This window comes from Tamandua tetradactyla, chromosome 2 (assembly GCF_023851605.1).
Source record: "Tamandua tetradactyla isolate mTamTet1 chromosome 2, mTamTet1.pri, whole genome shotgun sequence".
Taxonomy (NCBI): domain Eukaryota; kingdom Metazoa; phylum Chordata; class Mammalia; order Pilosa; family Myrmecophagidae; genus Tamandua; species Tamandua tetradactyla.
Genome location: NC_135328.1, coordinates 223,089,652 through 223,102,177, shown reverse-complemented (window position 1 = coordinate 223,102,177; position 12,526 = coordinate 223,089,652). Strand labels below are relative to the sequence as shown.

Below are 12,526 nucleotides of genomic sequence, written 5' to 3'. Positions count from 1 at the left end.
CCTCCCCTCCTCACCCCCCAGGAGGAACTGCTTCCCACAGACGCCCGCTTTTCCCTGACCAGGAGGCCCCTCAGGGCGCCCAGTGACTCCTGGTCCCCTACAAAGGGTTCGGCCTCACAGGCCACCTGTTTGTTTGTTTTTTATTGGGGTAAAATACACATAATAGCATTTCCCATTTAAAACATTCTGAAGTGCACTGGCCAGCACCTAATTTAGTCTTGCACGAGGCTATCGCCCATCACCTCTACTGCAGTTTAGAGTATTTCTCGCCGTCCCTGTCCACAGTCACTTCCCACCTGCCCTCCCCCACCCTGGGGCCACTGCGAGCAAACAGTCCGTGGTGTGGCGGGCCAGCTGCCTCATCTGTTCACATGTTGATGGACACTCGGGGGGCTCCCCCTTTGGGCTGCTGTGAACACATGTGTGCGTGTGTGACTCAGCCTGTTTGCAGGGCTGGGGCGATTTGCCTGGGAGTGAACTGCAGGCCATCTGCCCTTTGCCCCACGTTATGCTGCACCGATGACGTGGGAGCTGCGGGTTGTCCCCGTGGGTGGGGTGGCGCCAGGGGTCGGGTCTGTGTCTCCCGGGGCCGAGGCTGTGAGCAGCTCCCTGTGCTTGCCGGCCACTGCACACCTTCTGTGGAGAAACGCCTATTCGAATGCTTGGCTTATTTTAGATTAGGTTTATCTTCTGTTGTTGAGTTATATCCTAGATGGTAAACCCTTACCAGGGACAGGGTTTCCAAATATTTTCTCCCATTTCGTGGGCTTTTCCACTCTCTTGATACTCTCCTGTCATGTATAAAAGTTTTTAATTGGGACAAACTCTAATTTATCTATTTTTTTAAAAATTCCTTTTGTTGCTTTTGTTGGAAAATCTAAGAATCCATTGCTGAATTCAAGGCCATGAAGATTTGCCCTTATGTTTTCTTCTAGGCCCTTTATCATGTGAGCTCTTCCCATCGGTTTTTGAGTAATCTTTGTGTGCTGTGCGAGGTGGAAGCCCACCTTCATGTGTTTGCATGTGGATGTCCATTTCTCTTGGCACCATTTATTGAACAGACCACCTTCCCCGCTGGGGGTCTTGTCACAATCCAGTGGACAGATGTGAGGCGCATTGCTGAGCTCTCAATTCGATGCCTTGGCCGTATGTCCGTCCTTGTGCCAGCACCACATGGTTTTGTAGTAAGTTTGAATTCGTAAATTTGTAGTAAGTTTTGAAATCAGGAAGTCTAAGTCTCTCAACTTTGTTCTTCTTTTTCAAAATGTGTTTGGCTATTTGGGGCCCCGTGCAGTTCCACATGGATAGGGGCACGGGTCTTTCCATTTCTGCACAAGAGGCTTTTGGATTAATCAGCTCTGGATTTTTTTCTTTTTGTGTTGTGAAGCTTTTCTTTTCACTTATTACTATTTTTATTCCAAAGTTCTACTGTACTCTGACCTTTGCTTTTTATTATTATTATTATTTTTATTGACACATCTTCCCGCACAAACACTCCATACCTGGTGTACAATCAGTGGCTCACATATCGCACAGTTGTGTGTTCATCACCATGATCACTTTACAGAATGTTTGCATCACTCTAGAAAAAGAAATATAAAGAAAAAAGAAAAAATTCATACATCCCATACCCCTCATCCCTTCCTTTTGTTGGCCATTAGTATTTGCATCTGCCCAATTTACTTTACCCCTTATCCCACTTATCAGCTACTTCAAAAAAAAGGATAGACTCGAGGAGAGGGGCGGCAGGGGAAGGGGGTGGTCAGAGGGAGAGGGGGATGGGGGAAGTGGCACCTGGACCCTGGGGCCATACCCTGGTCCTCTAGGCCTGGTCCTCCAAAAGAGGACATGGGGCCCGGGACTGCGTGGTGGGTGGGTCTTGATGGGTGCACGGTGGGAGCCAAGTTGGGTGCGCCCCTCCAACTGCAGAGGGGAGACAGCCCCGTGAGGCTGGGTGACCAGCAGGAGGGCAGCCGAGGGGCTGCAGCACAGGTGGACTGTGCTATCCTGAGGGACAGGACGTGCTGGGCCAGCATGCCAGGAAGGGCAGCTGGGGCGGCAGTTCTGGCAGGGGAGGGAGAGAATGCCCATGTGCGCAGTGGACACCCAGGTGGAGATGCGGGCAGCACAGGCCAGGTGGGGGTCGCGGCTGGAGTATGTGGGGCCAGAGAGCATTGTGGGCCTGCTGGTGTCCCTCCAGGGGACCAGGAGATGCTGTGGGGGGCACCAGTCCGGGCACCTTGGGCCCCTGGAGGAGGGCAGTTGCAGGGCCTCAGGGCTGGGCCTCAAGGACAGGGCGGTCACAGGACCCAAGCCAGAGGGTGCAGCAAGCTGGGGTGCTTGGGGAGGAAAGGGGAGGGCCCTGCTCAGCACCCCCATCTCACCAGTCTCCACCCCAATGTGCCCCTTGCCCCCGGTGACGGCCTCCTCTATCAGCAGGCTCTCCTGCAAGCCCAGGAGCAGAGACCCACCCTCGGGACAGCGGCCCGGCCCTGGAGGACCCCAGGCCAACCCCGGGCCAACCCTGCAGGCCCTCCTCCAGCGCAGCCTCTGACTCCACGGATCACGACTGCTCCACCTGGAGGGTCCTGCCTACCCTGGGTCTCCTGAGCACCCCCAGGGGCTCCTCGGGGTTCAGGCCCTGCTTGCTCCTTCCCCCCAGCCCCCTCCCCTCTAACCCCAGCCCCCCACCTCCACCTGGCTCCCCTTTCCTTCTGCACCCATAGACCTGACCCAGGACTCCCAAGCCACCTTCCCAAGCAGGGGGCGTGCCTGGGGTGCTGCAAGGTGGCTGCAGTGGGGGGTGGGCCAGGACCCATGGGGACAAGGATGGGCCCACTGGGCCTGCCCACCCCTCAGCCAGGGCACCACATCACGTGCCCTGGGGCAGGCGGGCAGCAGAGAGTTCGGCTCTGCGTGCCCAGCCCAGGGTCTCAGGCTCCCACGTTTCCAGCCAGAAGGCCTGGCTCACTTCCCTCCTAAGAGTGCCCCTGGGACCTAAAAGCTGTTTGTCAAGAATCCTTTCCCTGAGGCCCAGGCCACTCCCCCTGGGAGGTGATGCAAGGTGTGCCTGGATGGGGCAATAAGAGGCCAGGCAGGGCCTGGGGACAGGGAGGGGGCTCAGGGCCTGGGGTCCTGGGAGATCAGAGAGAAGTGGTAGGCTGTGAACCCCAACAGCAGGATGCAGAGGGCTGGCTCTCAGACTGCCCATTCTGGGGAGGCCAGGCTGGCAGGTGCCGGGTGTTTGGGAAACCAGCAGGCACGACAAGGCCCCTGGCAGCTGCCAGCAGCCGGCGGCCCTCGGGCCTCTCACTGTGACGTTCGCCTGGGACTGGCAGGCCCCGCTGTGCACCCCAAGGGCGATGTCTGGCACGCATGCCCAGGCCTGCCCTGGGGTTCCTTGGGAGCTGGCCAGTCTGCCGGATCAAAGATTTCTACAAGCCTGTCTGTCCTGCCATCCATCCTGTCCCACTGCCCCTCCTGCAGCCCCTGGGTGCCACACGGGTCAGGACCCAGGCAGGCCCTGACAGTCAGGAAGGAAACCTCCACAGAGGGTGGCAAGAGTGGGGGGCTCCGGCCAGAACCTGTCCCCTGCTGCTTGGGCCCGCACAGGCCTATGGGTGCCACCCCAGGGCTGGGCACTCTGCACACAGGCTGGGCATGCCAGGTATCCTTGGACGGGGGCTTCACACTTCCTAAAGCTTCTGTTTCTTCCTGGCTGCTGCTCCTACTTTGACCACTGTGCCCACTGGTCTGGGTCTCTCGACACATTTTAGGATCTCTTTTAGCTTTTGGACAAGACTGGAAAGGACAAGGAAAGAAAAGCCCCCCAAACATGAACACCCCCCAACCCCACGGAGCAGGCCACAGGAGCAGGGAGGACAGGGCTGCAGGCAGGTGATCTGTGAGCCCATGGACGGGGCCTGGACCCCACAGGGCCTGTGACCCCACATGGTCACACAGCAGCCAGCGGCATTGGGGCTGGGGCCAAGGGTCCCTGCACAGGGCTCCCACCATGCCCATGGGTAGCAAGGCCAGGGACGAGGTCTCACCAGGCCCAGCAGCTTGCCCTCTCCCCTGGCATGAACTTGGTGTCTGCATGATGCTGTTTGGGGTTGGGGACATGGGGTCCCGAGCTGACCCCCACGGCTCTGATCTTGGGCAGACGCCGGGTCAGCCTCCCTGCTGTTATGGCCCCATGCCCTCAGAGGCAGGAGGAAGGACAGGGCACTCAGGGCCTGGGACGGGAGTTTCCACAGGGAAACCCAAGGGCGGCTGGCCACATGAAGGCCACTTGCTGTTTCTTCCACTGCAGACTTTGGCCAACTTCTCATTCTCCTCCGTGAGTCCCTCCTCCCGGCACTGTCCCCTCCTCCAGCGATAATGCAATCGCAGCGCTTATCCGGCCAGGGGCTGTGGTCACGCCCGGCCCCACTGGCAGGCAGGCGCCTCGGCCCCCGGCCCAGGGACCCCGTTCTCACCCAGCCTCGCCCTCCACCGCCCCTCGGGCCTGCACTTTGCTGCTGGCCGCCCGAGACCTGTCCTGCTCGGAGGAAGGGGCTGGGCCGGTTTGCTTCTGGGCCACCCCCAGCGCTCAGCACCAGCCTCACCAGCACCGACGGCCCGGGCGGCTTAGAAAACGGCACCAGCGCTCAGCACACGGGGGTCCCACAGGACCCCCATTTCCCAGCCACTCTCGAAGGTTCCGAGGGTGGGCGCGGGGCGCGGCCCGGGTCAGCGGGGAGGCCCGTCCACCAGTTCGCAGCCGCGGCCTGCCGGCAGCCCCGACAGCCGTTTGGGACCCGAAAAGACGGCTCCGAGGGCGGGGCTTTGAGTCGAGGGTCGCGGGGCGGGCCTCGGAGGGCAGCCCCCGCCCCCGCACGGCGACCCCCGCCCCGCGCCGAAGCCGGAACCGGAAGCGCTTCCGACCCCACCCGGCTCCGCACGGCCCTCGCGCGCCCCCTGGTGGACTCCCGCGGAGCGGCCGTCGGGCGCGCGCTTCGAGGGCGGGGCGGCGCGGGGGCGCGCGGTGGGCGGGGCGGGGGCGGGGCCTGCCTGCGCGCCGCTGTTCCTTTGGGGCCGGTGTTCTCTCTTCGAGAATATTCCTGCCATGGCAAGGCCTGCTGCCGCAGCCCCTCCCCCCCAAAACGGCCTTTTCGAGCCGGTGGCTGTTTCGGCGTCGTTCCTGCCCCTGCGTGGGGCGGTGTCGCGCAGCCGGGGTACTTGGGGGGCGGTGTCGCGCAGGCGGGGTTACTTGGGGGGCGGCGCGCAGGTGGGGGTACTTGGGGGGCGGTGTCACGCAGGCGGGGTACTTGGGGGGTAGGCGCGTAGGCGGGGTACTTGGGGGGCGGTGTTACGCAGGCGGGGTACTTGGGGGGTAGGCGCGTAGGCGGGGTACTTGGGCGGTGTTACGCAGGCGGGGTACTTGGGGGGTAGGCGCGCAGGCTGGGGTACTTGGGGGGTAGGCGCGCAGGCTGGGGTACTTGGGGGGTAGGCGCGCAGGCGGGGTTACTTGGGGGGCGGCGCGCAGACGGGGGTACTTGGGGGGTAGGCGCGCAGGCTGGGGTACTTGGGGGGTAGGCGCGCAGGCGGGGTTACTTGGGGGGCGGTGCGCAGGCGGGGGTACTTGGGGGGTAGGCGCGCAGGCTGGGGTACTTGGGGGGTAGGCGCGCAGGCGGGGTTACTTGGGGGGCGGCGCGCAGACGGGGGTACTTGGGGGGCGGTGTCACGCAGGCGGGGTACTTGGGGGTAGGCGCGCAGGCGGGGATACTTGGACGGCGCGCAGGCAGGGGTACTTGGGGGGCGGCGCGCAGGCGGGGTACTTGGGGGGTAGGCGCGTAGGCGGGGTACTTGGGGGGCGGTGTTACGCAGGCGGGGGTACTTTGGGGGTAGGCGCGCAGACGGTGGTACTTGGGGGGTAGGCGCGCAGGTGGGGGTACTTGGGGGGCGGCGCGCAGACGGGGGTACTTGGGGGGCGGTGTCACGCAGGCGGGGTACTTGGGGGTAGGCGCGCAGGCGGGGGTACTTGGGGGGCGGCGCGCAGGCGGGGGTACTTGGGGGGTGGTGTCGCGCCAGTTGCGGGAGCTGCCAAGGGTGGTTCTGAGGCCGCCATCGCGGGGCGCTCAGTGTTGGGGAGGAGGAGGGGGGGGCTGCGGGAGCCAAGTCAGCTCCCAACGCCCGCCCTGCCGCCTCTACGTTGAGACCGCCCCCAAGAGGAGCAGCGTCTGCACCCTGCTTTCTGACCCGTCCGTTGTCAAATGGCATCCGTTTGATTATCGACATATTTGGGTTTTCTTTTCTAGAGAAAAGCTTTATTCTTAGAACAGTTTTCAAGGTACAGGTAAAAGGCCGTGTCAGTGTGGGGTCCCCTATCGTGGGCATCTTCTTTAGAAGCCACACTTGTCGCCAGGAAGCCGCACACACCAGCCCGTGATGACTAGTCTGCTCGACCCTGCCCACTCGGTGTGACCGGCCCCGCTGTGCCAGGCCCCGGGGGCCAAGCCCCTGGTGTCCTAGGGTTGTGGCAGGTTCCCCCGCTGGGGTGGGGGAAGCCCACCCCCAAGTGCGAGGGGTGGTCGCATCATCACATGCAGGGCAGGTGCCTCTCCTGCCTGTCCTGAAGGTGGGGAGGCCCCTCCAGCGCCCAGAGGCCACGGAGCTGCACGTTGTCAGCGCTTCCCTTCCCTCCCCTCCGTTTGTCTGGCCATTTGTTTGTATCAGATGGACCCCGCCATATTGTTGTCTGCTTCAGGTTATCATCCAGTACTGTGTTTTCTTTCTTAAATTGTTCCAGCTTTGGCCTCTGGGAGCGTGTGGGGTGGTTGGATTGCTTCATTGCATTTCTCTGTTTCTATTTATCCTGCTTTCCTTATGCTCCTTTCTCCCTTCCCATGTTCAGTTGGGTTTATCACATTTCAAATAAATTTTATTGTGGTGACATACCTGTTTTAAGTTGCTAAAGCTGCTGGAATGCAATATACCAGTAATGGGTTGGCTTTTTTCAATAGGAATTTATTAGTTTACAAATTTACACTTCTATGGCCATGAAAATGTCCAAATTCAGGCATCAAGAGGAAGATACCTTCTCTGAAGAAAGGCTACTGGCATTCGGGGTTCCTTTGTCAGATGGCAAGGCACATGGCTGGCATCTGCTGTCCTTTGCTCAGGGTTCGTTGCTTTCAGCTCCTGGTTCTAGGGGCCTCTCTGAGCTTCTGTGGTGCGTTCCTCTCTCAGCTCTCTGCAGGGGCTTCTTTGCTAAGCTCTCTCCAAATTTCTCGTGTGCTTCTCTCAGCTTTTTCTGTGTTTATTTTCTCATAAAGGGCTCCAGTAAAGACGATTAAGACCCACCTTGAATGGGCTGGATCACAGCTTGATTGAAACCATCCTAACCAAAAGCTCCCACTGGCAGCAGGTCTGCCCTCCCAGGAATGGGTTAAAAGAACATGGTCTTTTCTGGGGTACAGAAAGCCTCACACCGGCACGACACCCAACATAAAATTACCCATCCTGACCACTTTCACAGACACCACTCAGTGATGTTAATTTCATGCTGGATGGCATTTTCTTCATTTTTTTTCTTTCTCCCACAGACCTGGAAGCTCTGTATCTATTTCTTGTTTCACTGGTTACCTGAAAGCATTCGCATCATATTTTCGGTTGTAATCGATATCCCAGCATCTCCCTCACCCCACCGGGATCTCAGGCTGCAGACCTCGTGGGCTCATCACATCGCGCAGGGTGTGGTGGGCCAGGACTTTGGTTTCTCTTTGTTTTTATAAACTTTGTCCACCCTGGGCTCCCCTGAAGCAGACCTGGAGACCTTTATTCAGGGTGGAGGAGCAGGAAATGAGCCAGGGAAGAGGCAGCTCAGGGCGTTCCTGAGCCGGCCACGCTGTGGACACGGGAGCTCAGTGCCCCTAGGGACCTGGGGAGGCATGGCACAGCACAGTTCCCCAAGGAGTCGCCCCTCCTGGCCAGCAGACTCAGGCCGCCGGCCTCCTGCCCCTGCAGCCCGGAGGGGGGGCGGTCCTTTTCCTCCCCCGTCCTCACCAGCTGGGTCATGCTGCACTGGAGCCCCAGCTGTCGGCCTGGAGGTGGGGGTCCGGAGGGGACCTTGGGGACAAATATGCCAGGGTGGGTGGGGCAAGACCTCTTTGATCGTTCCCCACCTCGGGGGCAGGTCCCACTCTTCACTGGGAGAAGGGAACGAAACCTGCAGGTGCAGGGCTCACAGGAGGCTGAGGAGGCCAAACCTCCAGACCTCCACCCAGATGTCCCCACATGTGGCAGGGTCCCAGGCTCTCTCACCAGGGCCGTGACCTTGGCCAGCTTTCAACACTGATGAACTGCAGCCACTGTGGCCATCAAGTCCTGGCTTACACCACTGCAGGAGTGGAAAGCAAGGAAGCTGATGAGACCAGGGCAAGCTCACGCCTGGAGGTCACACCTGGTGCTCATGCTTGAGGCACATAACTGGTCTCACACCTGGTGCTCAAGCACCTGTTACCCCCTCTCCACTGTCTGCCAGCTTTCTGGAGAGCGTCATCAGCGGTGCTTGCACCGGCCGTCTGATTCCTTCATGTGTTCCCTTCTGTCTCCTGCTTCACCACCAGCCAGAGTGCAACAGGTAAGCTGCCTGGGGTGTGTGCCCTAGTGAGGGACCCAACTTTCACCTGCCCTCTCTGCCACACATGGAACCGCACAGGTGCCACCCCAAGACACAGTGTGGATGCAGGGGGAATGGGGCGGAGGCAGCACTGGGCCAGGGGGAATTCAGCAGAGCAGCAGAGCCGGCCAACCTCGGCCCAGCACGGCAGCGCTGCAGGTGAGAGCTGCCCATCGGAGCATCTTGCCTGGGGTCGCTCGCAGCCTTCAAGGCCCGGGGCGCCCGGGAGGGGTGCAGCCCCAGGCAAGGCAGGCCTGTCGCTGTCCTTTCAGTGGCTCTGGTGGCAGTGGGAGGGTTGTGGGCTCCTCTCTGCACGTTCTGTTCTCCTGGAAGCAACTCGAGATTCCCTGCTTGGGAGAGGCCTGGCCTGAGCGTGGAGCTGGGTCCAGGGGATGTGTCTGGGGGTGGCACCTGTGCTGCTGTCCCCCTGGTGCCCAGAGACAGCGCCTCATGGGGCCCGTGAGGAGGGGCCCTGGGGTACGGTCACAGCCTCTGGCCACCGACTGCCCAGGTGCCCGGGCCCCACCCCAGCAGGCCGGTCAGTCTCTGTCCTTTGCCAACCTAGGTGGCACCTGGGGTTGGAGACGTGAGCTGGTGTCATCGAGACGGTGACTTACTGCCAACTCCTTCCCTTGTCGTTTCGGGAATTTGGAGAGAAGGGAGCGGGGGATCCTTTTCCACCAAGGCTGTTGTGGTCAAGCTCTGTGCTGCTCCCTCTTTGGGTGGCCGGGGTCCTGGGGTGGGGGGTGGGGTCTACACTGTGGCCTGCGCTCTCTGAACAAGATGAGGGTCGCAGCCCCCTCCCCTATGGAGCTCTGGCAGGTTCAGCACCTGTGTCCCCAGACCCAGGCCACTGCAGCCCCAATGGCCTGGCTTCTTGGTGACCCCAAGACCTGCCCTGAGCCCCGTGGGGGACATGACCTCTGCCCAGGGGGGAGCCAAGGCCAGGGATGGGCCTGGCTGCAGCAAGGACCCTGAGAGCACCCCTCTCCAGCCCCTGCCCTACACCCCCTGGCCATCGCCACCTGGAACCTTCTGTGCTGGTCAGCACAAATCCCGCGGCCTCAGCAGCTGGCCCAAGGCTGGCCAGGTCCTGGTGGGTGGCGCTGAGGCCTCCGTCACCTGCTCACACGCGTCAGGGGCCCAGGGCTGTTAACCCCTTGGGGTGCTCCAGGGACAATGCTACGGGGGGGGGTGAGCTGGGGACTCTGGGCTGTGACAGCCCTGGGTGGGGAGCAGGAGGGCGATGAGGAGCCCCCGGGGACCCCAACCTACCTGGCAAACAACCTGGCGCTGGTCGGAGGGGCCTGAGAGGGTGGCGGCGCAGCCTGGGCTCTGACTGGTTAGTTAGGCTCAGAAAACGGGGGTGTTGGCACGTATATGTGTGTGCACGCGAGTGTGCAGGAGTGCATGCACGTGTGGGTGAGTGCCGAGGGTCCACGTGACCTCAGGAGTGACTGCCTGGGCACAGCGCCCCTGGGACCCCCGACCCCGCGAGCAAGCAGGCTGGACCCCCAGCTGGGCCTCCCTGTGCTGTTCAACCCACCAGCCCCTGAAGGCTGCCCCAGGCCACCCGGCTCCAATCTGTCCCCACAGCCAGCATAGGCCGCCATGAGAGCCGCAGCAGAAGGCGGGCAGGGCGGCCTCGGGGTGGGGGGCAGACGAGATGAGGGTGTCACCCCTGGAGGGAACCGTGGTGCCCCGGCTCGGCCCCTCCCTGCCTGCCTGGCGCCACTGCAAGTGTCCCCCAGGGCCGGGAGACCAGGTGGGGCTGTGGGGAAGGACTGGCCTCTCCCAAATTAGGGTGGTAGGATCACCCCTGCCATAAAAGGCCGTGGAATCTGGACCCCGGGGACCCCAGGCAGTCGGGCCCCTCTAAAACGCCGCTGCCACTGCCACGCCTTGCCGCCCGATGCCAGCCGGCCGCAGAGCCCCAGCCACGTTCATGGTAGAACCGGCCCACGGGCTCGGGAGGCAGGCGGGCGCTGAGCTCCCCGACACTCAGACCCTCTTCCCGGGGCAGGGGTCCACCCAGGCGGCAGCCAAGACCCCCAGCCTGGCTTCGTGCACGCGGGAAGCCTCGCCCCGGGGCCCCCACCTGCTGCTGCCTCGCAGCCCCAGCCCCCCGCACCCCCGCCTCCCCATGCTGCGGGCCTCAGGGGCTGCCGGGCGGCTGGACGAGCCCTGGCAGGGCGGGCGCTGTGTCCCCACAGGTGGAGCGCCTGACAGCCAGCAGGTGGAGGAGTACAAGGGCGTCTTCGAGAAGTTCGACGAGGAGGGCAGCGGCAAGATGGGTGAGCTGGAGCGGCTCATGAGCCTGCTGGGCACCAACCCCACCAAGGCCGAGCTGGCCTCCATGGCCCAGGACGTGGACCGCGACAGTGAGCGGGCGGCCCTGCGCGCGGGGCGGGGGTGGGGTGGGCAGGGGCCTAGCCGGGCGCCCACCCCCTCTGGTCCCAGCAGACAGAGGCTTCTTCAGCTGCGCCGGCTTCTGGCCCTCATGAGGGTCCACCAGGAGAAGGCCCAGCACCAGGAGGGGCAGCTGCGGGCCGGCTTCCCTGTCTTCGATCGGGAGGACAAGGGCTACATCGACTGGGACACGCTCAAGTAGGGCTCCGAGGGCGGGCCGGGGCCGGGCCGGGTCGCGTGGCGCGGTGGGAGGGGTGGGGGCGGAGCACGGTGTCCGGGCGGGGCGGGGGCGACTGCGGGGCTCAGCGCGGGCCCGGCAGGTACCTGCTCATGAACGCAGGGGAGCCCCTCAGCGAAGTGGAGGCTGACCAGATGCTGAGGGAGGCCAACAAGGACGGGGACGGCACCATCGATTACGAGGGTGAACAGGGGGTGCTGGGGGTGGGGGGCCAGGACCAGGGCGCTGCTGACCTGTCCCTCTGTCCCCAGAGTTCGTGGCTATGATGACCGGAGAGTCCTTCAAGTGGGTCCAGTACAGCAGCTGCTGTGGCCTTCGGGAGCTCCCCAAGTGGTCCCTGCCTGCCTCCCCACCACCCACGTCCAATAAACAGCGGGGCCTGACTCTGAGCCTCATTGTCCTCAGGACTGGGGGGTCGGGGGTGGTGGACAAAAAGGGGGCCCAGGGAGGGTGGGGTTTTCTGGGCCCATTACCTGCACATGGCTGCACCGTGGCTGCTGTGGCACCGGACATGGCACCCCTCATCCAAACTGGCCACCTGGGCAGCTGCAGCCCCCCAGGATGTACCCCACAGATCACATTGGGCACGGACTAGGGGTGGGCACAGTGCCCACAGTACCCTGAAACCCTTTTCATATAAGCGGAGAACACCTAGAAACAAACTTGATTCTCTTTCCAAAAAGCTGCAGACATCACAGCTGCCGTGAGAGCCAGGGCTCTGGCCCACAGGGCCTCCTTCGGGCCGAGGACCTGCTGGGGCTGGGCTGGGGGCTGACCATTACTCAGTGACAAGGTGGGGGTTGCAGCAGTGTGCGGGGGGAGCAACCCCCAGGGGCAGGGTGGTGGGCAGGCAGGGAATCCACACCCCAGGCCCACATGCCCACCTCCTCTGAGCCTGACTTCAGAGACTCAGCAAGGGGCACTGGGCTGCAGCGGGGGCTGAGGGGCATGGGGGGCCAGCTCCTGGGGCAGAGCGATGGACTCTGGGCCCGGGCCCTGGGGAGGGGCTGGGAAACTGCTGCTTGGGTTTGGCCATCTTGGCAGCCTCATCACGGAAGTGTGCCGCTCCAGGGTGCCCCGGCCGTGGGCGGGAGGGGTCAGCTCCCAGCAGGACAGGGGCAGCTGCAGGCCCAGGGACTACTGCTCAGAGCTGTCGGCTGCAGGGAGCTTGGCCGCCACCCCTGCAGACACTCATGGGTCACGAGTGCATGGGG

At 62.7% G+C, this 12,526-nt stretch overlaps 1 protein-coding gene across 1 annotated transcript; it reads left to right on the top strand.

Moving 5' to 3' along the window:
* The first annotated feature begins 2,290 nt into the window (after positions 1-2,290).
* CALML6 (calmodulin like 6) lies at positions 2,291-11,695 on the top strand. The gene is given in 6 exon segments (XM_077151558.1): positions 2,291-4,342; positions 7,590-7,737; positions 10,879-11,046; positions 11,129-11,155; positions 11,158-11,272; positions 11,564-11,695. Coding segments are annotated over 6 exon segments (903 nt in total). The 5' UTR covers positions 2,291-4,015; the 3' UTR covers positions 11,682-11,695.
* The last annotated feature ends 831 nt before the right edge of the window (positions 11,696-12,526 follow it).